The sequence below is a fragment of the Larimichthys crocea genome, chromosome VII, assembly GCF_000972845.2.
Source record: "Larimichthys crocea isolate SSNF chromosome VII, L_crocea_2.0, whole genome shotgun sequence".
NCBI lineage: Eukaryota > Metazoa > Chordata > Actinopteri > Sciaenidae > Larimichthys > Larimichthys crocea.
In genome coordinates, this window is record NC_040017.1 from 5,458,081 (window position 1) to 5,485,489 (window position 27,409).

The window sequence follows — 27,409 nt, forward strand, 5'->3', positions numbered from 1 at the left end:
GAATATTTGAAGGATATTAAATAAACATTTACTTCCTTTGAAAAAACATGTATACAAATTTATTCTAGGCTATTTATGCAATAGAAAAAAAAGTAATAAAAAAAAAAATAATAATATAAAAAATAGTGAAAAATTTAACAACCACATTTCATTTTCGGTTTCGGTATTCGGCCAACCATTTAATTTTTTTTTCAGTTTCGGACGAAAATTTTCATTTCGGTGCATCACTATTAGCATTTGAAGTTTGTGTCCACCTAATGAAGTCCAGTATTCATGTTCACCAGCTAATGGCTAACTCTGTCTGTCTGTTTGGTGTTGAGCTTTTTATAGCTGCCTGTTGCCTCTGGAAACATCGCTGACAAAAGCGGTCGGAGTGATCCAAAACAGTAAAGTTGCCCCGATCTAAAAACCAAAACAACGAGCTAAAAGATGCCAAAATTTAGTGGGTAGCCAGGTTATAATTATCTGTGAGTTTATACGAGAAACAATCTCTATCAAAATGTTGATGATGACAGCTTTAAAGTCATGCAGTATTGCTGCCTAAAGGTAGTTTAAAAGAAACAAATCAATATCAGCGTCGGCCTTCAAAACCGCATGTGGCTTTAAACCTTGGAAGGAAGGACAAAGAGTGATGGAAGTGAGGTATTTGGAAAGAGCAGGAGTGTGCTTTGCCAGCCGAGCTGAATGTGCCCAAGTAAATATGGGTTTTCTTAATGAGGCAACAGGAGAGTGCACCTGCTGCTTTCTCTGTCTCTCATTCTCACACACACACACACACACACACACACACATACGCGTGCGGTCCACAGGTGAATATCAGAGTGCTTTGTAGGGGCAGTGGCTTTTCTTGCGGCGGTGGTCAAGACGTGGCACTAATACCAATGTGCAGCTGCCAGCCTGGCATTGGAACTGATTACTAGAGAGAGAGAGAGAGAGAGAGAGAGAGAGAGGGAGAGGGAGAGAGAGAGAGACTGTCACTGTAGTATGGCATCAGTGCTGCTCTGTCTCCACACAGCTGATACAGAGAGGAGAGAGATGAGAGGACGAAGTTGGAGTGTGTGTCAGCGTGCTTAATTTGCCCCCTGAGCGACTGTAGCTTATTGGACTGAATAATCTTATTAATTTAACTGGAACTCTGGTACACAATTTATATATATATATGGCACAATTTGGAGATTTTGAAATGGGAAGCTATTTAGGAGAGGTGTTTGCACTCTATACTGTGTGTGTGTGTCTGTGTGTGTGTACACTGTAATTTACTGCGTTTCTTTGCTCCCCCCCTATAGCGCTACTATTAGACAGGTGTGAATGCTCCATCATTAATCACCAGCCTCCGACGTTCACAGCTGCACTCTTTCATTCTTCCTCTCTACTCCCTCCATCTTTTTCCCTCCTCCCTCCTCCCAAATGCACAGTTAAAATCTAAATTCAGCTCACATTGTTGGATGGATTCTGTATATAGTGCCAAACTTCCTAACGCCCTCTCCTACACACAAATTAACACATCCTCTTTCCCCCCCTTTTTCCCCTTTCTTTACCTTTCTTTGCGATCTGTCCGTCACTGCCCCCTTGCTTTTCAACACCTCCTGCCGTTTTTCCTGCCTCTTATTTTTCTGCCATCCGTCCATCCATCCTACCTTCTTTTCATCCATCTGTTTGTCCGGCTCTGGGTCAGTGTAAGAGAGGCCCAGAGTGGGTTGGCATGGCAGCCTGGCACAAGCACACAAGACTCCCTATTAGCCCCCCCCGGGTTGCCCCACAGGAGGATTGGGAAAGCATTATTTACTGTACATCCTTCCACATCTCACTCCCTAAGCCTTTCTCCTGTCAGGACAGTCTTTTTCAATCGATTTTACAACCTGCTGTTCTTGGGGGGTAAATTTGGGACAAACTTCGACTGAATTACACATAAAAATGTTCCCGAGAGCAAATCTAAGAGTAACAAAGTTGTGGGGTGAGTGTGAAAACTGACACATTTATCAAGTGACTGCTGCTTACAGTGATGTGTAAGAATAACCTTTAAAGGTTAACTCCATCGATTAACACGTCAAGCGTGTTAATGAATCTTCAGGGTGCTATGAGAAACAATAACGTTAAAATGTGTCTTTCTCATCGCTCTTGTGTATAAAGTTGCTAATCAGACTGCAGTGGAAGTCTTGAATATCCTCTGATGCCCTGAAACATTGGCTGTTACCCTCACAGAATAAATTGTTGTCAGATAATAACTGACGGGTTCCAAGATATTGAAGTTGTTGCTACTTGCATAACACACTCAAATCGGTGACCAAACTGTTACTGATTGAGTTGCATTGTGGGTAATGTAGGCACCAAGTTTTGACACAAAAAGAATACTGTCTAAGATGATATCGCTGCTTGATTACGATACTTTTGTCAAACTTGAAAATTGTCGATTGCGAGTTCTTCAAGTCAAGTCTGTGGCACAGCGGCTCATCCGCTAATCAAAAGATCGATGCTTCCATCCCCGGCTCCTCCAGAGTGCATGTCATGTCAGGCTTAAATTGCTCCCAAGGCTGCGCCATTAGTGTGTGAATGGTTAGTTCCCAAGAACCGATGAGCAGTTACTTTTAGTTTCACTTAAGTCTTAAACTTTCTTTTTGTTTCTACTTTTGTTGACACAGTTTGAAAGTGAGGCTGTAGCAGAGGGTTGCAGTCATTGTTGCCGCTACAGTTTAAGAAGTGTTGAACCAGTGAGTTCCCCCTCAAAATATGCCACATTCAAACTGGAAACTCCAGTCTTCACCGTAAAACAAAGGTGCTGCTGTGTTCAATAACATTCTGTGAACCTAAAAAACCTCCGAGGATGCAGCGCGTTCTCCCACTATTTTATGGTCGGTTGGTTGAAAAAGTATGTACACCATCGAATTCCTTCCTCTGTCCCACACAGTCTCACTCTTCACCCTTTCTTCCTTCAGTCCCTCCTCTAGATTAATTGCACAATGATTCTTTCAAATTCTCCTCTTCCTTCCTTCCCACACAAGCGTGCTGCTGACACACACATAAAAAACAGCAGGAAAAGGTGTGTGTGCTGAACTCCCTCCTCTACCTGTTATTGTATGAATGAATGTTTTTAAAAGGAAGGTTGATCGCCAAGAGAGAGCTCCATCTTATCTGCCTTTGTCTCTTTTCACTGCACCACTCTGAATCCATGAGTGATCAAAATCAATGTTCTTTTTCCATTTTCTCCGCACACACACACACACACACACACACACACACACACACACACACCTGCCAGGGAGCTCATTAGCTGAAGTGAGTAGTGGCATGCTGAGCTCAAACCTGTGGGGCTCCTGGTCATTTGGGGTTGGCCATTTGGACTGTAGCCAGCTGCGTGTGTGTGTGCATTCATGTCGACTGTGTGTGTGAAATATAAGGGCTCTAGTCCTCCTCTTATATATATTAGCTACTTGTTCCCTCGTTTGGGGTTCTCACTATGGCTACGCCTGACTTGTGTGTTGTTGGCATCGAACCACAGCACACACGCACACATGCAGACACACACACACACACACAGTTCTTTTCTTTTTCCAGTGGCCCCACATTACCTTTGTGCAAAAAAGTGACTTCACCAACCTTTGTACTACTTTACCCTAAAGTTGTTTCTTCTATCTCTGACCGAAGTATGTGAGTTTCATCACTACTGTTATTTGACAGTTTAGCTTAAGTTTGTGTAAGTCATTCTAAATCATAATGGCATAGCAGCTATTATGTGCATCTTTCTACTGTTCAAAACAGAATAAACATTATTAAACATGTTTCTCTAAGATTGAGGGGTTTCCATTGGCAACGGCTGACGGACATGTCCGCATTGCGCTGGTTGCATTTAAAACAATTTTACTTTGACCTTTTAATATTTTACAATTAGGAGGAACAGAGTTAAGTTTGTATTACACTAGAAAGTAGGCTAACTACCTTTTATTTAGATTTCTATACCTGCCGAGACATCGGCAGCTCTAACACACTTAATGCTGTGTTAACTGCTGGTGTGACCACTAAGTGTTTTTAGTGCATTGACCAAATTGCCTGTATCATCCACAGACTGTGCAAAACATTGAGTATTAGTGTCCGTGACGACACCCACAGCTTTCTGAAGAGTTGTTATGAAGCTCAGTGTTTGGGGGCTCTGGCTGCCGCCATCTTGACAATCCTGCCTCCGCTGCTTCCCGGCTAATCTAAAAATGGGCAAAGACGTGGAGTGTGGGTGAAGCCGAGGTGGGCTGAATGACGCCTGGTTGCTTAAACAAGCCACCTGTAACAGTACCCACCTGTCAGTCAAAGAGCTCTTAATTATTCATGTATGAATGCTTTATGAACAGATGAGTTAGATGGAAAATCACACGGTCATAAACAGGGGAATTCAGATTAATTTTTCAGAATTCAGGAGGTACGTCAAAAAGAAAAGTATCAGTTTTCAACTTTAAGGACATTTTAAGTACCATCAACTACTGTAAGGGAATGAGTGTCAGAGTGTCTGTGTTTTTATTGTAACCATGCTGGGCTGATTAAACTCCAGCTGGGCTGGTTCACTCATTAACCATTCAAAGTGGCTAAACCAGGTGAAGGTGCGGCTCCAGCTAAGCTCCTTGATTGGTTCATGTCTTCTTTTTTTCTTACTTGCTCTCTGGGCTTTTCTTATCAAGAAAACGTGATTTCCTTTTACTTATTGCCCTTGCTGCTTTTGTCCTTGTACCAAGCTCAGGATCATAAACGGCCAGAGAACACCTGCAAAACTGATCTGTGTCTAAAAGGACCTCAGTTCTGCTGTATGTACTTGAAGGATTTTATGTTCCCCTATATGTTGATAAAATTCTATGGCATCATGAGTTTGTAAAACATGTCATGTCACAAGTCATGATAGTAAATATGGTGTGTTGCTGAAAATTTCACATTCTTGCAAAATTTATCCTCCCCATTACTTCTTATGTCATCTATAGGTTTATCTATCAAAACTTCAAAATGGATTAAGTGGAATTTGATTATTCTACTCTGTCCAATTCAACCTTCAACAAGTGTTTGTTTTTATTCCCAGTTTCACCCTTTGTAGAATTTCTGGACTCTATTCCATGAATAAACATGTCAAGGACAGAGCTGGGACTTATCTTCCACCTGTATCTCACCTGTTATCTCATCTATTTAGAGTATCAATAAACAAGATCACTTGACCCTTGACACGCTTTGGCGAAAATGTCCCTTTTTTTAAATTGCAGGTTTGTCAGTTAGTCTTTGAACCGTGTTGTTTCTTCCTCGTTAAATGTTTAAAGTGGAATTCTTGGTTGGAAATGTCCCATGGCTTTGGCACTAGTAGCATTTTTGCTTCATAGTTTCTCTTGGTTCTTTCAGTGAGGAATACCCTTCAAATTGATGCTAGAGTTGTTCGTCACCCTTGCCCTCTCCCTTGTCCCAGCAGCCAGGACAATGAGTCCAGGACAACCCGTTCATCTGGGATCAATTAACCCAGGCAGGCAGGCTCAGCCGAGCACCCGTTTCTGACTATGCTCAACATAATGATAGGCTTTCAACCAGTAATGTCTTTGTTCTGGATGGGTCTGTTTGTTTTCTTCCTCTAGTCAGATGCAAGTTTCAAGGGGGTGCATCTAAGAAGGCCTATTTCTGCCCTCTTGTTTTCGGGTCTTTTGGGTTTCCGTTGCGTTTGAAGTCTCCTTACTTAATTAAAACTTAGGGTTGGCGATCATGAATGTGGCTGAGAATGCCATGCAGAATAGCATCTTGGGTAGAACAGCGGTTGGCATTTGATGTCAGAAACCCCAAATCGTTCCCCAAATGTTTCCCTTCTTGATTTTTCCTCCGTTTCCCACTGTTTGTCTTCATTCCTTCCCTGTTCCCATTTTGGACTTTTACATGTATCCGGAGAGGTATTTTGAGGCTTGTCAGTCAATTAATCCTTCCTACTGAAAATGGTTTGGTATTGGGATATGGGTTTGAATTGGAACCAGCTCTGCATTTTTAAGATCAGAGATTCATCAATCATCATCTTTCAATTCTTTTCAAAGCTCTTTGACCCTGCTAATCTAAAAGTGACGTTTGGTCCTACTGGGGTTTGGTCTACTTCACTGGTGCCAGCATGGTGCATGGTGTCGGGCTGGTGCTAAAAAGTATAAACAAAATGCATTAATGATTTCTTGCAGAATCATCACAGAAGTCCTTAGTTGTACTTGTTTTGTTCAAGGCCACTGGCCAAGAATCATCTAATAATAGCGTGTTCAACCCAAGTACAAGCCATGCAGCCAATTTGAGCATAGCAAGAGAGAGGGGATAAAGAAGGGTTTTGCTTACAAAATATGTTTTTTTATATATATTTGTTTCAGTTCTTACCTAATTCATGAATAAATAGGAAACTGGATCCAATAGGAATCAGACTTGATAATCAATAATATCTAAATAATATCAAATCTGCTAAGGAATGGCCAATCCTGATTTTCGGCTCTCAGTTCAGAGCTTTGCACCAACTCATAACTCCCTGACTGATATTGGACATACTCTGAAAAGTCTATCATCTCTTCCTTGGTTCAGTAAAGCTACCTATTTCAAGTACAGATCCTTCGATAAGCCTGAGTTAGGCAGTTTTAGTTTCAGGTGCTTGCCACTGAGCAGTGCTTCCCTCAGGTCAAATGGTCATCTTTGTATATACAGTACAGGTGGTTTGATACAAATATATACAGTTTGCATTAATGAACATGCATAACGAATGTTGGACGTACACTGTTTGCAATCAACAAAAGCACACTTCTTTATGGCCAAAGATTACCTGAAGTGCTCAAATTATGCACAGTTATAGCAATGAATTTTAAATCCAGTGGTTGGCCTCAGGAAGCCTTCTCATGGCCAGCTTATGAAAGGCAGATGGTCACTTATCTGGCTTTGGCATTGACACACCCTCTTATAATTTTCCAGTTTTGTTCTCCCTTTTCTAATTTAACTGATCAGAAGTGTTCTTGTAAGGTAACACAAGACTAACTCTAAAGGCCTTGGTAAGCTTCAAACGAACAAGGTCCAAAGTGTTGTCCGATCATGTCTGAAAGTAAAAATGTTTATATTTGTTGTGAATGGGCACATTGGAAGATGAGGTGAAAATTCTGCTGTCATCGAGAGCAGAATGGCTGGAGAATGATTTGTATAAATTGGGATAATGGTGCACAATTTTACAGTCTCTCCTTTTAGGTATTCATGGTGGCACTCAATTATATAGACATAAAGTGACAGAAGCAGTTTAGTAGTTAGTGTGACGAGTAAATAAGGGCTTGAGGCAGAAATTTAAACCCTGCCTCCTTCTACACCTCCACGAACTTCGCTAGCAGCTGCATAATGTGGGTTGTTAGTCTAGATTGTTTGGGTACCCCTGAATTTGGGGATTTAGACCATGCAACAAGCCCTCTCCAGGCTTGTGCAATTTTTATATATATCGTTCTAGACTGTTTTGTAATGACATTGAGAAACCTTGTTTATTGTAGATCAGTCATGCCTGGCCAATGCCTGATCCATTTAATAAAGTCAACACTAGTGCTGATACCAATAACAGAGGGCTGAAATTTTATTGACCCTAGTGACTCAATTGGCAAAGCATTACAAATACCAGGCATGCTTGATATGGACAAGACTTACACAACACAGGGCTGCAGTCTTTGGAAACAGCAGTAGTCGACCTTTTCTCAGCAAAGCTTTGATGAGGCCCTGTTGAACATGGATTCTGACAGTTTGACTTGAACCCATCCTTCCTGTGAATCGGTACCTGCCTTTTATGTAGATAAACGTCCTTGATCTCGTTGTTTTGACTGACAGTTCCTTCAATTGAAATCCAACAACCTGCTATGATCGTTGACCTCAATGAAACAGTAACTAGTCAACTAGTGAGCTTTATGGTTCACACAAACCTGTGTGTGTGTGTGTGTGTGTGTGTGTGTGTGTGTGTGTGTGTGTGTGTGTGTGTGTGTGTGTGTGTCTAAAAATAGCCAGCAGGCCTTCTGTTTGTGTGCATGGCAGACGGTGTTTACAAGATGCCAAGTGCATCTCTGTCATCATTCACAGCTCAGCATTGTGTGTGTGTGATATCTAAACACTTTCTTTCAGCCGGGGCTTATTCTAAAAAATGTAGACCTGCCTGCCTCTTTTATTAATCAAATGTCCAGATTCATGAGGTTTGCAGGACAAACCAGAGATCGTGATGTACCTTTTTTCTTTGCTGTGTAAACACAGCCAGGCTCAAAGTGAAAAAGGAAGTACCATTATTGTTATATGGAACGACTATGCATTTTTTCAAGGTCATACCACTATGTGTTGTTCATGCACATTGTGAACTTTGTTATTTGACAAATATTATGTGCTGTATTTGATTATTTCCATGTCCCCTATCCAAAGGGTGAAGGAAAGGCTGAGGTTGAGTCCTATTGTTCTTAACCTGCTGTGCGTCAGCTATTTTTAGACTTTACCTTAGTTCTGAAATCAGAAGTCCAAATGAGATATGAGATGTTATATTTAGTCACCCTTCATCCTTATTTGTCAAAAACACTTTTTAGTCTAGTTTCAGTCATACTTTAGTGAGTATTCTAGTGTAATTATTCTGTTTTAATAAAGCTTTTGTTTGCATAGGAAATAGATTTTGCCTTAGTGCATACAATTAAGAACAACACATTTTTAAATCCTTAAAGATTTAATTAGAGATTGGTTGTCATTTGATGTGTTCTGAGAGTAGAGAGAAAGTACTACACAGTTTTTTCATGTGGCAATAGTAAGTCCAAATATGAATCCATGTTTAGCTTATAACATGTTTTGACAACTGTCGGATGGGTTACCGTGCATGTTTGGTGCACACATCAATGTTCTTTGTGAACTTTGAGATTTTTCCTCGAGTGCCAACACCAGGTTAAACTTTCCAAGACTCAAAGGTCTTGGGTTGTTGTTTTGGTGTCTGTGTGTTGTTTTTGCAAAGTAATTTTGCAAGTATAATTTAGGTGTGCAGTTAGCTCCAGGCTCCAGCACTGCAGGTGTGCGCCCAAGAAAGATGATCCAGGTGTGCAGGAAAAAAAGTTTTGGATTCACAAATTAAATAAAAAGTCTGCAAATCTATCTCCTTTTCATTCATCAATGAAAATCTAGATTGTTTCCAGTCAACAATATTGTTAACACAATTATTATAACACTTATTATTTAGGTCACACCACCAAGAACACTGATACACCACCACCAACCAAGACAATATTAATAACAGCACCAACAAAGCAATACTGGATCCTTACAGCTCAAAGGTTGCCTGACAGACTGTGTTCCGTTTGAAAAAAGTGCAGATTTGTTCCAGTGTTGGTTCTGTTCAGTAAATGTAGTCTGACACACTCTTTGGGCCCTCTCAACGAGCATGAAGGTGGATAGTCTAGCACTACACATTTAGGAACGAGGGTACAGTACTGTGTCTCTTCACTGTGCACCACAGGGTTTGGACTTCGAAGAGTAATGCCTGTAATCCATGAAGGTTTGCAGGGCTGATTAAATGAATTAAGAATGGCTGACATATTCTGGCATAGATTATATTCATCTATACCTATGAGGAAAAGAAATGTGTCTGTAGACAATCTGAACTTGTTGGTAAAGAAGCTACAGTAATGGGCTTCCTGTAGGGCGACCATCTGATCGGTTTGACTTTGTCTTCTCTGTGCTAAGCAATCTGTACTGAAACAGATCCTTAGGCTTCCTGTGCGTGTGGAAAATGTCATGTTTGATTGTTATTATTGTTAATATCCAACTCTTGACCATCAGCAACTCACATGCTGCTGATATCAGCCGCGATGACCGCGATTGAACTGTTGATGCGGGCTTAAATATCTCGCTCTGTTATGACGGGTGGCCGAGAGGAAGTCATTAGTGCCCTTGTTCCTGTGCACCACCCAGAGGCATTATGGGGCAGTGAGGGGGAGCTGGTGTCTGGGCGGTGTACAAAACTTGGCGCTTCCTGTCTCTTGTACTGCTGACTTGACGTCTTTTTTTTTTTTTTTGTATGTGTGTATTTGTGTGTGTTCAAGAGTATGTGTGTCGTTTCGGGATAAGTGTGTTTTGTGTGGGTGGGTTGTTTTAATGGGGTCATAGTTAAGGTTGAGGCTTGACCAGTTTGGAGCCAGTGTTATTGGCTTCATTACAGAGTGTGTGCATCTTTGTGTTTGTGTATGTGTGTGTGTGTGTGTGTGTGTGTGTGTTTCCTTACAGTCAAAAAGACAAATCAGATGTATCTCCACCCTTTGTGCTCTTCACTATTCTCCCACCGCTGACCTCTGACCTTTTTTTAGACAGTGAAGGGCCTGATGGTCCAGAGGTCCTCCAGGTCATGACAAGGTTGAACAAAAGTAAATACAGCTAGTCAACAGCATTGCACTGTATCATTTTCATTAGTTTATCTCCCTCCACCACACCAGTCTCTACATCCCCACCGTTTCTGATGCAGAACCATTAATATGATTGTTCAAAGGTTTCTTTGGTATTGAATACTTTGACTAACGCTCTTACTTTATCGGTTTCCAGATGTATGGTCGCTACACCCAGGAGCTCGGGGTGTACGCCAAAGAGGAGGCCGCTCGGCTGAGGGAGAGCGGGCAGAGGCGATCAGTCAGCGATCGAAGCCGGACCCTGGACCTGCTGGAGTACGACAAGGGACGCTGTGCCAAGTGTCGCAGTAAGTTTCGTACCACAGGGTCAACGCTAAGACTGATAACAAGCATATCTGTTGTCTTCAAGGTTTGGGAGCTGAAAGATGGGATTTCTCAGGATTGAATGAATATTGATGCAAACCAACAACAGAAGGCAGATATAACTGAACATTTTTCAGACCTGGTGAGCCTATTTTAGCTTCCAAAAACCATTTTGTAAATTATCTTTTCCTATGTGAACTCTTCATAGTTCTATATGGGGCATAAAAAGAAGGTAAGAAGGTCTGAAAAGCTTCACATTTTTGGGGTATTGGTTAATATATTCACTGCCTAATCAAAATCCCTTTATTCCTAAAGCTTTCTTGTTATGTGCTATATAAAGAGCACTCACACACTTCTTCAATTCTTAGCACGAGAGCACTATTGTACTCACCATGCCACTTTATGCGTCAGTGACACATGTGGAGGTGCTGATCCTAGCCTCAATTTGAAAGAAAATGTATTAACAAGCCTTTTCTGCCATTTAAATTTAAGACTGTCTTCATTCCCTTGAAATAAAATCAGCATACATGCAGTTTTTACCCCCAGTTTTCTTTACATCTTCTCATATATATGATACACCTGACTTGTCTGCAGTATTTCCAAAGCACTGCGCTACTAAAAAGGTCATGAACGGTGTTTCACTGAACCGTTTCTCATGAACATCACATTTTACTGTAGTCTGAGCACTGATTGGACTGAAGTGCCCTGGAGCACTTCTAACAGCTCGATCCAAGGGGTAATGTGACTTAAACACATGATGAGTCCAGTATGAAATAGTGCTGTAGGGAATTTTGAAGACAGAAATTCCAGATAAAAGGTGGTGAGTTCATGTCTAGAAGTAAGTCTGGAAATGTCAGATTCACAGGAATACTGATGTTTGTTTTTAGTCCGTTTCTGAACGGAAATCATTGGTGTTGACTGCAGTTTGGAAAAGTCATTCAGTAAATTTACATCACAGCTACACTGCTCGTATTTAGGATTAGATAGCACGTATTTAGGATTAGATAGCACATTATATCAGCCCCATTAAAAGCAATAGCAACAGTATACGTGCCATATATCAGCACAAACCATCTGAAGCATCACTGCCCCAAGGGAGGAACACCGTTTGAACATTACCTTTGTGTTGGAAATGTAATACCAAAGGCACTTTGCTGGTCTAAAATGGACTTCTTGCCTTGCTGCTTGTTCCTTTGGGAGAGCATTGATCATGTTGAGCAGTGGGGCAAAGAGGCAAAGAGAAGAAATGCTGCAGCGTGGAACAATCGTCACCACAACAATCCTGTGCTTTGTGAATGAATCCAGCGTTCAGATACAGTACATGGGTGGATTCATTCCCCCAAGTGTGTGTGTGTGTGTGTGTGTGTGTGTGTGTGTGTGTGTGTGAGATTGTAATGCGGTTACATAATATTGTGTATTGGACAGATAACAGGATCAAACTCCAAGTAAGGAATGTCATTGTGATGCATGTGGAAGATTAACACTGTCTGACTTGGTGACCTGTTTGGACTTGACAAAAGATACCTACACCACCGCACTGGCTTTGTCTCTTCGTCTCTTTCTTGTTTTTTAGTGCGTCTTTTTGTCTCTGTGTCACACCTCTTCTCTTTTCCCTGTTTTATTAATAGAATAGAGCAAATTGAAACAGAATGCATCTTGGGTTTTATAGTCTCAGTTCCCTTTTCTCTTTTAAAGGAGAACCAATTTTCTCCCCAACACTGGTTTACACGTCTTGGAGTTCTACTGCCTACTTAAAAAAAAAGAAAGAAGAAGTTGTTATGATTTATCTGACTCCATAGAAAACTGTGTGAAGTCACTTGAGTCAGTGTCGGTTGAAATTTGAAAATAAGAAAAATCTGATGGGGTGGCGCTGCAATGATGAAAGATAACTAGCCTGCTTGTCTTTGCAGCTCAAAGGTGCCAGGTTTTTAATAAGAAAGAAGAACACATGGAATAAAAAGAAGTACAAGGAAAATGTCAGCAAAAGACAGGAGTGAGACGTTAAAGGTCCAGTGTGTAAGATTTAGTATTTATTTACAGCAATGGGATACAATATGTATTAGTATGTTTCCATCAGTGTTTAATCACCTAAAAATAAGAATTGTGTTTTTGTTGTCTCTTTATATCTACAGTGAGAGCGGGTCCTCTTTCACAGAGTCCGCCATGTTGAACCACCATTTTTCTACAGTAGCCCTTAACAGACAAACCAAACACTGATCTAGATATAGACTTTTCATATATTGTCAATATATCAATATCAGAGTCTTTCTTACAAGCTTAGAAGGAGAGGGTGAGGCATGGTGGAGTATTCTTTTGATTGCAATCTGCATCTTCACCACTAGGTGCCACTAAATCCTACACACTGGACCTTTTAAGAAGAAGAACAGAACTTCCCATTCTCCACAGGGCGTGCATTCAAACTTGGTTAAATAAAATCACTAGTGTAATACCACAGTAAATCACAGTCCCGTTATGTACTGCAGTAACTAAAAGAAAAAAAGGAAGTCAGTTCATGCGTGGGTAGCAGCAGTGTCATAGAGCAGCCTACAGCATGCAGGGGTTGTTTGGAGTTTTGGATTGGTCTAGGATAGATTCAACCAGATTCATGAAGGCCTCAAATGTCCAGTCTGTCAGACTATGGCAGAAATGGAATATTCATAACTATGTTTTCATTCATAAGAATCATTCATATGTTTTTGTTAACCTTAAAATGAGCCTTATGTCCTTATGTGTACTCTTCCATGGAGTCTGACATGTTTCTACGGTAGAACAGACGAAGCGATGACTCTAGATATCACGGCCACCGTAGTTTCTCCTTCATATTGGGAAGGAGAAGGTGAGGCGAGGCAGTTGCAGTCAGCAGCGACAGCCACTAGAGATAGATGCCACTAAACCCTACGCACAGGTCCTTTAACTTGAGCAAATTGAGAAGGGTTCCCATGTTGACAAAAACTAACTGACTTGATTCTTCTCGTATGTTTCATCTTCTTAAAGGAAAGCTTCATAATTTTATCCTCACGTGTCTGAAATGAGAACACCAAAAGGTTCAAATATAGTATGTATTTTTACATAGAATAAGAACTCTGGCTTTTGTCCCCAACCTATAATATTATAAGTGCATTTGTTCAGTATAAATATGGGCACCTGACCTGTTGTGAAAAATTGTGAGGCTGTGCTTTAAAGGATATCATGACATCCTGTGACAAGGCTCAAGCTGAAGGCAGGGGAATTAGCAGGGGGGATTTTTCTGTGTTCTGTTCTGCAGTGAAAGTAATCTGCTTGGTTGCTATTTATGACATTTCCAATACCAAATATAGCAACCATAAGAAAGATTTGCAAATTGATGTTAAGGACACCCTTAAGTGTTTTGAAAACTGCCACACAGAGGTGTTAAAGCACAAGACAAGACCTAAAAACACAAGTCATATTAGTCCCTGTCACAAGATGCTGGGTGAATCTTTTCTAATCTGATCATTCAACATCGAGAAGTAAATGGAGAACACCAAAGTGAGTCAAGCCACTGCTGAAGTGCCGTTGAGCATGCCAGTAACATGTTTCTCTGTGCAGCTGCCTGTTCTGTGTAGATGGAGCGCCCTCTGCTGTTTACAAGTTCTCAATGCAGCCAGCAGTAATCTCTCATAGATGCCCTTTCTGTCCTAAATCCTGCAGATCTGTAAGTGTGTGTGTGTCCTCTGCTCTCATCTTGGTGATGAGTTCTGCTGTTGTTTCACTGCTGGCTGATGAGTCAGCTATCCATCTCCTCCTCCTCCTCCTCCTCTTTGTAAGGTTCAGGACACCAAAATTCCAGCAATTGAATTGATTTTGTCCCTCAGCAGGTAGCTTCCAGCAGGAGAGATTTCATCTGGATTGCACCGCAGCCACACACACACACACGCTCGCATACACACTTCTCTCTTTGAAAAAGGCAAACGCACACAGCAGAGTGAGGCAAAGGCATAAAACAAGAGGCGACTGGCTGAAAATATATATGGTGACACACACACACACACACACACAACATTCTTCTTCATTGCTGCTGTGGGTTATGACTGCAGCTCCTGTGGGAGACGGGGAGGTACCCTCACTCTCACTTACACACACATAAATACACAGTATCCCCTTGCTTATATCGGCACAATCTCTTTATTATTTATTGCTCACTCATACTCTTGTATTATTTATATTTTATGCACACACTCGCAGAGACAAACACACACATCTTCCTTTTTCACGTGTTTAATGATGCTAAATGTTGCAGCCAGCAGCAGAATCTCCAGCCTATCATCTGTATGGCCAGGCTCAGTGGGAGCTGTTATCATTTTAACTGTGTGTTAACAGGGTGTGTGTGTGTGTGTGTGTGTTTGTGTGCATGTTTGATGTATGCTGGTATGGCTCCACCAACAGCCAGGCGGTCTCAGCAGCTTCAGGCATTGTTCATGGCAAAATGTAATGACAGCAGAGCGGCTCGACTATCAGGGAGTGTGTAATTATGACCGGCAGTGTAACAGACGGATATGTTTCAGTCACAAGCTTTAACACGTGTCAAATATTAGTATGACAACATGGTTTTTAGGACGTGGTGTGAACATTAGCACCATAGGAACTGACGGAGAACAGTTGGTGTGATTTTGACGAGTTTATGACACAAAACGTTTGCAGTTGTGGCTCATTTTGTCGATGAAAGAAACAGTTTTGAAGTGTAGTAGCTGAAAAATATTGCTGCATAAACGTCACATTATATTTGGATATTTGTGGTAAATCAAGGAAAATACTGCCATACTAAGCCAAAATAAAGTAGCTATACATTTAGTCTAAATTAAGTTGACACCAGAATCCAACTTGATGATCAAATCCACCTTGGTTATTTGTTATTCAACATAAATCAGTTAGTAGCTAAATGCAGTCATAGAGAAAAACAACAGAAAGAACAGATTTAGTTTAGCTTGGTATTGTTGCGTTTCACCCTCATATTCTAGGACGTTTTATCAAAGGCATAGTGCAGTATTGAGTACAAATGTGCTACCAGTGTGCCTAATTCAAACTTTAAATTGCCCTCTGCGGTGCCCGGTAAACTGGCACTACAACTGACCCAATGACAAGAGACAATAGGCATGTTGTTGTATTTAAAAGCTCTTTATACATCTAAAATGACTTATGTAGCAACATAGAAAAAAACGAAAAGAAGAAACTGACTCTATGGCCAATTCAATTTAAAGAACCGTAAGTCATAGGACATCAGGGAAAAACAGTATTATCAACTGCAATCCTGCTCCTGAACCTGGAGCCCAATATACCACCTTTTAGAATTTATACATTTAATTTCTGGCTTTTAAATGGTGACTTTTAAGGCTTGACTGGTTCCATCCCTACAGCCATACTCCACCTTCCATCTATCATTTCCTTATGAGGCAGAGCTCAGCCGTGCATCATCAGCAGAGGCACCTTTGCCCTTTCCATCGCTGTGGAAAAGCTGACGGGATCTTTTTTGTATGGAACTGTACGTTTGCTCAAGATCAAACAATCAGAATGACTTGTTCTGAATCATGATTTTAAAAAATAGACATTCATGGAGGTCTGGTGATCCTTGAGGTCATTTCATGAAGCTGCTTCACCTGCAGTTTTCTACCTATTAGCTGGTGCACTTTGTACCAAAGATTAACTGTTCAGGTGTCTTCAGGACAAAATGCTTTAGTGATTGTGATTGCTATGATCTAATGATATCTTATGCTTGATCTGTTTTTTGCTGCATGTTAGATAGAAAAGAGTTGATGTTGAGTTGAGTTTTACATCATATTAAACTGAATATCTTTGGGACATTTGAAGGCATCATCTTTTTGTTTTTGAGAAACTGGGTTGGACATTCTTCACTATTTCTTTTTACATTTTATAGACCTAATGATTCATTGACGAATTTCCAGCTGTGTAAATAGAGCACAGAGTAATCAGATCGAGCTGAAATTATGTCAGGTTGTAGTTCATGTTCATGTAGTCCCGTGTTGTGATTAGGAAAACTGGATGGAGATGAATCCAGTTGGAGGTGATCTGTAGAGGAATCTTAAGAATGTAAATGCCACAGGGAGCTGAGTGCTCCAGTCTTTGTTGTTTTCTCAGTTATATGAAGAGCTTTGCTTTTTATACATACAGGACTCCCTGCTGTGACGGGCCGTGTTGAAAGAGCAGTTTATTTGTGTTGGCATCTGCAACATTGCTTCTTTCACCCAGCCACAACAGAGTGGTTTGAACAGACGAACTGAGTCAGTGACCAGTTGCTATTTGTAGAGTGGTGCTGCTGCTAAATATGTCTGTAGTAAAAATGTCCACTCTTCATGATGCACTTTGGGCAGAAATGCTGGGAGCCGCTGCGTCAGGTCACCTGTCTTCAATGGCAGTACTCAGATCTTGAGCTAAATGTATTAAAAGTATCAAAGTAAAAGTACTCATTCTGCAGTGAGGTAGTTTAGTCCAGTAAGTCATGCTTTAGAAGGCTCACAAGTTGAATCTGTGGGGCCATAAGATGATTATTGGGGAAGGAGAACACACAGAACAGAACACATTTCTCCTGCACTAATCTAGATTCATATTTTGGACTTGAAAATATTGGAAGTTTTTACTTCTTCAGGCCTCTGGCTCTAGTTTAAACCACCAACGTTTAGGGGGAAATGTGTCTGGACCTGCTGACAACTCTTAGACATCTGAAACATGATAAGAGGTCACAACTCAAAAGTTATCTCATGACACTTTCCATATAGACCAGGTTATTTACTGAGACTGAGGAGGGTTGATACATCAACAGATACACAGCTTCAATAAAATAATGATAACTATGACCTTTCATGGACTAAAGACTAAATGACTAAAGGTAGTAATCATGATAATACTTGTAGTGGACCTCATCAGGAGAACAGCAGCTGGCTCGACCAATCCATGAGAACCAGCAAGACGAGAAAGCAGAATCTGTAAAGTAACAAGTAACTAAAGTAACTAAAACAAATGAAAGTTAAAAAAAAAAAAGATATTCAAGTAAAGTACAGGTTCAGAGCTGTACTGAAGTACAATACTTGAATACATGTATAGTTACTTTCCATCACTGTGTGTTCACTCTTCTGTACATTAATGCCAGTGAAAGTTGGGGGGGGGTCTTTTCAGTGAATGACTTCTGTATATCAGTGTTTTAAACATCTTACATGGTTGCTCATAAAAGAGTAAAACATTCTGGCCTCAGAGCGGAAACTGGCAACTTAATGCTGCTAAGCCGGATGGGGTCGCCTTCATTTGGAGACCATAAACTGGAAAACAAGTGCCACAAGGATGAACAGACGGTGTTTTCACTGACTGTTGGCTGTTCAACCAGCCGGTACGGTCCTATGGGAAAGCTTGTTGTTGCGTGAGCCGGCCAGTAGGCTGCAGGATTGAGCTTTCACAGCGTCACGTTCCGGAGGACTCCGACGGGAAGTGTGCGGGTAGGAAGTAAGACAGGGACCTCAGAGAGGGAGTGTGATCCTGGCAGTCCTCTCTTCCTGTGTGTGTGTGTGTGTGTGTGTGTGTGTGTGTGTGTGTGATCTCCGGACATCAGGGAGCATCTCCTCAGCCTTCCTGTTCACGGTGCATCAATTTGACACACAAATATTAGTATATTCTTCCATAACCCACCTAGTAGTCTTCACTGTTTCACATTTAATGTAAATATCATGGTTGAGGTTAACCTTTTAATATCATTTCCTCATGCGGCTGCCGCATTAATTACATTCTGTTCGGTCATAACAGGTGAAACAATTGAATTTCCCTCGTGTGTTATCGTGCTCTAAAGGTTGATGGCTTAAAGATACTGCGTCTTATTTGAGAGTGACCATTTTAAATCGAATCCCCACACCAGGCGGGGTTAAAAGGTAAGGATCACACAACCAGTGTGATCACATTACTGTGTGTGTGTGTGTGTGTGTGTGTGTGTTTGTGTGTGTGCTCGGCATAACGAATTCTGTTAAAAGAGCTCAGCCATGAGAAGGGACATAAAATATTCAGCTGACAAGACGAACTTGGCCTAACACACACACACACACACACACACACACACACACACACACACACACACGCACACACACACAGTGCAGTGGTGGAAGGTAACCACTGAAATCCCAGTCAAGCTTTATTTATCCGCTCATGTGACTTGATCTGATGGAAGTTGCCAAAGCAAATTTACATCAACGCTCTTTTTTTTCTTTTCCTCTCTTCCCTGCGTTGAATTTGACGTTTTTTTCCATTGATTTTGTCCAAAAAGAATAAAGCGAAAGATGTTTTTGTCTCGTAACAAAAGAGAAACAAGGAGCAACATCCAGATAATGAAATATCTATTTTTATCCCTCCATCTCAATCATTCTTTGTCTCCGTTTCTGTGGGGAAAGAAGTGGGAGCGTCATGCTTGTGTAACCGTGTGTGTGTGTGTGTGTGTGTGTGTGTGTGTGTGTGTGTGTGTGGTAACAGTCAGGCTTCAGGCTGCTGTCATAGAGTCTCACTGCTGATGTCATGGGCTCCCATCGTCCCAGAAGACATACACACACACACACACACACACACACACACACACAGTGTAAGCTGCTGTGTCCATGAGGTGATGAAGTATACACAGCTGTCTCTTTTTCTTTTTTTCTCCCCCTCCTCTGTCCCTGTTTCTCTGTCCACCTGCACTGCTATGTCATTTAATTGGTTCCAAGACATACTCTTTTTCGCACACACACACACACACACACACACACACACACACATATACACAGCATTTTGCTTCAACAGGTGTGATGTCAGCGGGAGCTCAGCATGGCCTCCGCATGTTGCTATGGTGACCGGCAGGCGCCTAGCGACCAACAGTTGCTCACATGCTCTTATCTTCTTTTCTGTTTCTTTTTTTTCCTCTGTTGTCTCCTCTCCCCTCCTCTTTTTTCATTTCTCCTTCCTTCCTTCCTTCCTCTCTGTCACCTTTTTCTCCCATCATCCTCATGTCCTTATTCATCCACTGATCCCGTCTGTTAGCGGCATAAAAACTGGATTGAAATGGCAGAGCAGAAAAAGCACCTGATAGGCTGACGTCAGGTCCGGGACACATTTGTCACGGGACACACATGTACACACAAACACACACAGACACACATACACTTTGCTACTCGTTAACCAATGACACTTTCCATGTTGCCACTTTGGTGACCTGCATGGGGTGCAGCTTCATGTATTTTGTGCACACCTGTGTGTGCGAGTGTGTGTGTGTGCGAGTGTGTGTGTGTGTGTGTGTGTGTGTGTGTGTGTGTGTGTGTGTGTGTGTGTGTGTGTGTGTGTGTGAGTGCATATTAGTACACCTGCAGGTGTGTGATTGCACATGTGTGTGTTTCCAGCCTTCTACAGTAATTCCTTCTGACGTGTTGTCACAACAGTTTAGGGAGGATTAGCAAAACATTAGGAATTAAAAATTACCTTTTTATTGGAGAGAAAAATCAACAGCACTCAAAGATAAAAATCCAAATTCCACCTCTCTAGTAAACAAGAATGCTTAATAAACCATCAGAAATTGAGGGGGAATTAAGTGATTATATAAAGAGATTAGGAGGTGGATAAAAAGACGGAAGAAAGACTGCGATTTCTCGTCTCTCAGGCAGTCTTAATGCTGTTGTCAGTTGGAGTTGTTGGGTGTTTGAGGTGAAGGCCGACAGTTAAAAGACTCACTTGTGTCCCTTTATGTTTCTTCATCAATGGTCTTAGTGGTCACACACGCCCACAGAACTATCCTGCTGGTTGCATCGTTCTCTATAAACTGAAATAAACACACAAATCAACCCAAGGTGCTGTTACTGGCATATAGCAATAATGGCTTTCCAGTTTGTTTACACCTTCCTCACAATACATAGATTGAACCTCGCTGAAGGTAGAAACGCCGTTGAAGATCCACAAATCAATATGTTTTATATTAAATACAGATCATATCACTTTGTGTTATGTGAAAGATGTTGCTAATAGAGACAAACACTCAGAGAATTATCATACATCTCTAAAGAGGTTGAGACCAAAAAGAAGCTAAAAAGATACTAAATAATTGCAAATGTTGCTCTGTGTCTGTTGGGTTTTAAAGTAAGCAATCTTTAAGACTGCAAACAACGATAACTTAGATTCTTAATTAACCTTTGTGTGATGGAGCGCACAGAGTTCCCAAATAAGTCCTTTAGGTGAAATTGTATTCACTTTTTGGATCTACAAATGTCACAGTGTCCCTGGGTATTGTAGTGTTTTAATCAACACAGACTTCACGAGGATATCAAGTGATGTCCCGTGTGAATAAATGTCTCCATGATGTCTGTCTGTCTGTCTGTCTATAATGTCTATGCTTGTCGTGACACCATGGCCTCCATAGACGGTATAAAATAATGGACGCAGTCTCAGTGACGTCACCCAGAGGCTTCTAAAGAGCCATGAAGCTCAGTGTGGCAATTCTGTTTGTCACCATCTTGTCAGTCCTGACTCTGCCTCTTCCTGGCTAATCTAAAAATTGGCAAGAACGTGGATCGTTAAGGCGGGCTGAATAAAGCTTGGCAGTTAAAACAAGCCATCTGTCAATCAGAGCTGCAACGCTGTTAATTACTCAGAAATTTAAGCCCTAATATAATTTAAACAGATGAGTTCTATAGAAATTCACACTCAGTACAGTTGTCATAAACGGGAAAATAACTAGAGACCAAAACAGTTTTTTTGTTTGTTGTTGTTGTTTTTATTTCTGCTGTGAAGTTGGACATTTTTACATGGGGACTTACGGAGACTGACTTTTTGGGAACTCTTGTTTCAGTTTAACTTCACAGACACAGAAGTTGCTGCTTGATGGCAACATTCTACTTCCTGTTTAATCTTAATCTTTAGAACCCCCAAAAAATACAAGGCACGACCTCTGAACTCCAGGACTGAACCCAGAAAAGTCAGAGATTTCTACATGTGCTTCACAATGAAGACACTAAATGTGAATTACCCGCACACATGTACGTAGAAACACCCACTGACATTCTAATGATCTAAGTGCAAAAACCTCTTGAGGACTTCTACTTGTGGCCACTTGAAGCTCTTAAAAGTTTTAAATTATTGCTGTGATGAAGATAATGTACTGCAGACCGGAGCATGATTGGATTATGCTTTATGACACACTTCACTTCAGCATGCACTGCATTTCCCAAATCATCAGTGAATGGGCAACATTAGCCTGGTAAATGATTGAAGAACACTCGCTGTTCCACCATTTACACGCACTCACTAAAAAACACAGACAGACACACGCTTTTTAAATATATACGTGAGCGTGTGTGTGTGTCTTGGACACCATGCTGACGCATTGTGGGGGTGTACAGACGTCATTCACATTCAGCTGCCAGCCAAGTCAAGGAAGTAACACAAATAAGACACACACACATTGTGTTAAATTGCTGTTTGTGTGGTTGATGGTGTGTGTGTGTGTGCACAGAGACTGAGAGAACTTTCACTTTAATATATCAAGTAACCAAGGAGACTTAGGCCACTGATCAATATTTGATTCAGTGCCACTCGAGCAGATTGTGTGTGTGTGTGTGTGTGTGTGTGTGTGTGTGTGTGTGTGTGTGTGAGTGATCCTGGTCTTCCGTTGTTCATTGCATTTACTATGGAGGTTGTGGCGCTTGTCCAATGTGTGTGTCAGCAGAGTGAATGGTCACTAGCCACCGTGTTGGCTTACATTGATTTTGTCATCTCAGGAGCAGCAGGTTGAGCCAAGATGGCACCTGTAGCGACACTAGCTGGGAGCATTAAGACGGTGACATCATATTTAATGTCCATACACCTGTCTCAGGGTGCCAAATGTCTAAATTAGAGTCATTCCAACTTACAGCCAGAGTGGAAACACTGCCAAGCAGAGACATTGAGTCCCATCAGTGTGGGTTTCAGGCAGCTGAAGAAGACACATGACAGACACTGATTGTGATTTATTTGGTGATGTTTAATTCTTTATTTATTTAAAAGCCAGACTTTGTTTTTTTTTTTTTTACTTTTTTTGAACTGAAACTTTTTAACTTAGTAATTAACATTTAATCTTAAGGTCCTGTTCTCATGTCAATGTTAATATTTTTTGCCCCTGTGGCTGCAGTTCCTCACATGGCCACTTGAATCTGGCTACAGAATGAGTCAGTCTCCATAAGTCCCCATGTTCAAATGTCCAACTTCACAGCAGAAATAAACATGTTTACAGCCTGGTACAAAAAACAGTTTTGGTCTCTATAGCTAATTTCCCCATTCATGACAACTGTACTGAGGGTGATTTTTTTCACAGTCTGTGGTCTGCTTTCAGTCCATTTATCCTTTGCAGGAAATTAGTAGGATTACTGTACAACAGCTTTTTTTTTATTTACTTTGATTAATGAAGTCACTTATCAAGCAGAAATGGAACTATTGACTGGTTTCTGCCTCTCAAATGTGAAGCCTTGCTTCTTTGTCATATATTTTCTTTCATATAATTAGAAATTTTGAGTTTGTCTTTGGATTCCCATCTACAACAAAACCCAACTGTTTTTCAGTAACTATTTCTTATATATTAGTTGGAAAAATCTCTGCCGTAGTTCAGACAGAAGGAAAAAAACGGACAAAAGCTGTATAGTCAACTCACTAAGTCAACTCCTGATTCAGACCAAATTGGGCCCAACCGACCGTCACACTGTAGTGGCCAATCTGGCTCTACGGTCAGTCTGAAATATTTGGAAACCTGGCACAGTCCAGGTGGAGGTCATGGACTAAACTATGATGCTCTCCTAGTTGTGTCCTTCTGCTTGGAAAGCCAGTGAACCTGAGAAAAAAAAGAGTTATTTCCTGATTGTTTCACAGCTGTTACCTTCAGCACAAATAAACACCCCCTGCACACCCCCACGTCGCTGTACAACCCTGCAGTTAATTTGACGCAATGGCTAATTTGGTCTCAGCTGTTGTTACAGATTGCAGTACTTCTAAATCATCAACAGTAGTTTTTAGAAACACCAACAGTGGTCAGCTAAGTGTAACTCAACACAAAGAGACAGAAGATCATTATATTAGATCTTGGAACTGAATAAATTCTGCATTTATTTGTCTTTAGTTTTGACTGAAATATTTGCTTCCATACAGGGTGAAACCATGCATCAATAAACCTTCACAAAAGTTAACTAAAGGGCATCCCTGAGGGGTAGTATGCACAGACAGGGTGTAGTTTAACTGATGGATACCTCCTCTTGGTTCATTATTCAGTTTCCATGATGACACTTACACATGACCTCTCCTCTGGACATGCTTGTCTTCCCTTGACAGCGAAAGGAGAAGCGGCAATCTGACTATTCCAGCACTGATACCGTAGCTGAGAGATTGCAGGGTTGCCAAAGTCATCAAGTTTCGGAATCTGCAGGGAGCACTTTTAAAGAGTGATTCTGCACTGGGGTTGAGTTTCTCTCCACCTACAGTACTGTAGAGTAGACGGTGAAGGTTGAAGAATGGAAGGAGAGCAGGGGGAACTCAGGGTCTTCAGAGGAGGGTGGGTCATTCTTGTAGCAATATAATAAACTAGTAAAGAGAGGAAGTAATACATTAAAAGTTTACTTCCTACTAATATCATAGCGAGAATACAAATCAGTTAAAATAAAGAGAAAACAACATTGATTCATGCCTCTGAATCATTTCCGCATATGGATCAAACTTAACATATAACACTGACTCGTGGATAGACGCAGTAAAAGCAGATTTATTTCCTAATTAACTGCAGTTTTAGGTGAATTAGTCCAGAGGCGCCACAGTTTTGGAGTGCAGATGTATAAATCAATAAGCCGTATGAGGTGTTGACAGTGTTTACTGCAGCTGTTACTGTGCAGGCCAAAGCTATATTAATGCCGTCATTAATTTTTATGTGTTTGGATTGTGGTATCAACATGTGGATTTTACAGCCGGCTCCCCTCACTCTTAAATCGATGGTTATTAAACACCAGAGGCCATGGTGCATTCGCCGTCCTACTTTTCTTGGTTACTTTGCAGCTTTTTTTAATGTCTGTTTGGATTTTGCTTGATCTTTTTTTGCTCTCTGGTTTCCTTCTTCCTATGCCTCCTTCCCTTTCCTTCCTTTCTGTCCCTCCTTCCTGTTATACTCCTTTTCCTTTTCCTCTCTTATTTTCTCCTTTTCTGTTACCCCCTGATCATATATGTCTTCTCTTTATCGTCCTTTCATTTCTTTTTTCTTTTTTTCCTCTTCCCCCTCATCTCCTCCTAATCTTCTTTCCTGTTTCCTCTCCTCTATCTCATCCACTCCAGTGACCATTCATCTCTTCTTTTACCTCTCCACCCTTTCTTACCACTCAGCTCTCTTCACTTTCTTCTCTGTCTGCCATCCATCACCTCCTCCACCTCCTCTCCTCCACTGGGTATAATTTGAAGTGTGTGTGTGTGTGTGTGTGTGTGTGTGTGTGTGTGTGTTGGTGTATCCCTCTCTCTTTCCTCATCCATATGAGCCCCATGTTCTGAGTTATTACTCTCTAATCATCAAACCCCAGAGCCAATCCACACACACACACACACACACACACACACTCAAACAGACACACACACTCACATCTTTCCATACCTTGCAAGTCTGTTTCCAGATGAAAACTTTTCATCTTTCCATCATATACTTTTTGATCATATTAGTGTGTTTAAATTGCAGATATCACTTGACTTTTATTTTGAAAATCGAATATCATCCTGTTGTGTTTGCCACCTGCTCTGATGTATGTGATGCTGTTTGACTGGTGATATTTCATGTACTGATCAATACTGCACTGACACGCTGTTGAAACCTGATCCTGAACTGATTCTCATTTAAATTTTTATTAGGTTTCAAATCATGTTTTATTGTTAGAACGTTAGAAGCGTTTTGTGAGCATACAAAACACAGAAAAAGAGTGCTGAATGCCTTAAATATTTTGGTATAAAAATACATAATCGACCAGGCTTCGCTGAGCCACTCTCCCTTGAGTTACTGTTGCTACCTGTCGTGCTCTTTATTCTTGCACTTTAGCCAATTAAGTTAACTTTAGCTCCATGAGTTGGTAGAAAACTCTGTCTCTAGCTGACTTGTATTAAACAATGCAGTTAATATTTTTTTGCTACATCAATGTTTATTGTAATAAAAGGCTGCTGTAGTGTCCTCGCCAGCTGATGACCCATTTTCTGTAGTGTAAACTTCCCCAAACCAAATAGCATTTAGGATGGGGCTGTGAATGTTAACCTAACATGCTATGCTAGTATAAAGAATGGACAGAGCATGAATGGCGGTTTCTGAATCACCGTTTTGAGCCGAAAGTATGCTGCGCTGCCCGTCACCATGTTGGATGTACTGCTTATTGTGGCTAACATAAATATCAGTAAAGACATCGGTGGACCTGAGGTGGGCCTAATGATGCCTGGGTGCTCTAATAAGTCATATGTAATGCCACCCACCTGTTAATCAGAGCAGCCACTCTGTTAATTCTGCATAATTTTAAGCCTCAATAGGTGAGTTGTATATAAATTCACCCCCAGTACAGTTGTCATCAACAGGGAAATTAGCTATAGAGACCAAAACTGTTTTTTGTACCAGGCTGTAAACATGTTTATTTCTGCTGTGAAGTTGGACATTTTAACATGGGGACTTATGGAGACTGACTCACTTCACGTCATTCTCAAGTGTCTGCTTGAGGAATTACACTTTTTGGCACTTCCACATTGGCTTCATTTCCCAGCACCGGAGGTTGCCTCTTGTGTTTTTCACGTAATAACAGACCCCTTGCTTTAGGGCTGCTCCATTTATGGAAAAAATCAATATCACGATTATTTTGGTCAATATTGAAATCATGATTATTTTTGAGTTTCACAATGCATTTATTCAGCATTTCTCTCTCTCTCAAAAAACACTTTGTTATTGATTCTTTATGCAAAATATATTTTATATTTTTTATTCAAATTGAAAATAAATTTTGGGTACAAATATGTACTTTACAGCTGTTTTGCAATGTATAAAGCATTAAATCAATAAAATAAATATACTTTATGGAACATTAAATAAGGCATAGAAAAACAAATGTATCCAAAATAAACTATGGATCCAGCTGCTCTGCAAATTCTCTATATTTATAGAAGAAAATAAATATAATAATAAGCATAAGCATCAATAAGCAATAAGCATCTTCTTAAAACCCTCACCCTCGACTGTATTAATGGGTTGGATATCTTTAGAAAGAAATATCCAATGGCAGCTGTTAGGCCAGATTTACACGTACACGGGTATTTTAAACATTTCCCTTCGTTTGTACCGATCTTTTACACGCAAACGGTGAATTCGCCTCTGAAAACGAATCGAGTTTTAGGCAGCTGATGCGCCAAAAGTGCGACCAGTGTTTACCTTTTACTATGACGATGATCATGGAAGCAGCCGCCCATAGGCTCGGCGTAGTTATGATGGCTCTCCATGGCGTATTTATGGGGGTTGACGTAAACGAAAACTTTTTTGAAAACGATGCTATGTGCACGATGTTATTTTGGAAAATGGAGGGAGGGAAATATTCGTTTCTCAACATACCCGGCTATGTGTAAATGTAGCCTAATGTCTTGTGCCTCTCCGTACTTGTCGGATAAGGAGTCGCATTAAACAATGTGTCTGTGATCGATGACTGAGTTTGTGCTGACGT

At 40.9% G+C, this 27,409-nt stretch overlaps 1 protein-coding gene across 5 annotated transcripts in view; it reads left to right on the forward strand.

Annotated features, from left to right (window-relative positions):
- The window catches only part of clcn2c (chloride channel 2c), a 160,136-nt gene that overhangs the window by 40,457 nt on the left and 92,270 nt on the right, over positions 1–27,409 (forward strand). For all 5 annotated transcript variants that reach the window (XM_019270105.2, XM_019270106.2, XM_019270108.2 and 2 more), the window contains exon 2: positions 10,543–10,693. In XM_019270105.2, coding sequence (XP_019125650.1) covers positions 10,543–10,693 — 151 coding nt within the window. The remainder of the gene's footprint in view (positions 1–10,542; positions 10,694–27,409) is intronic.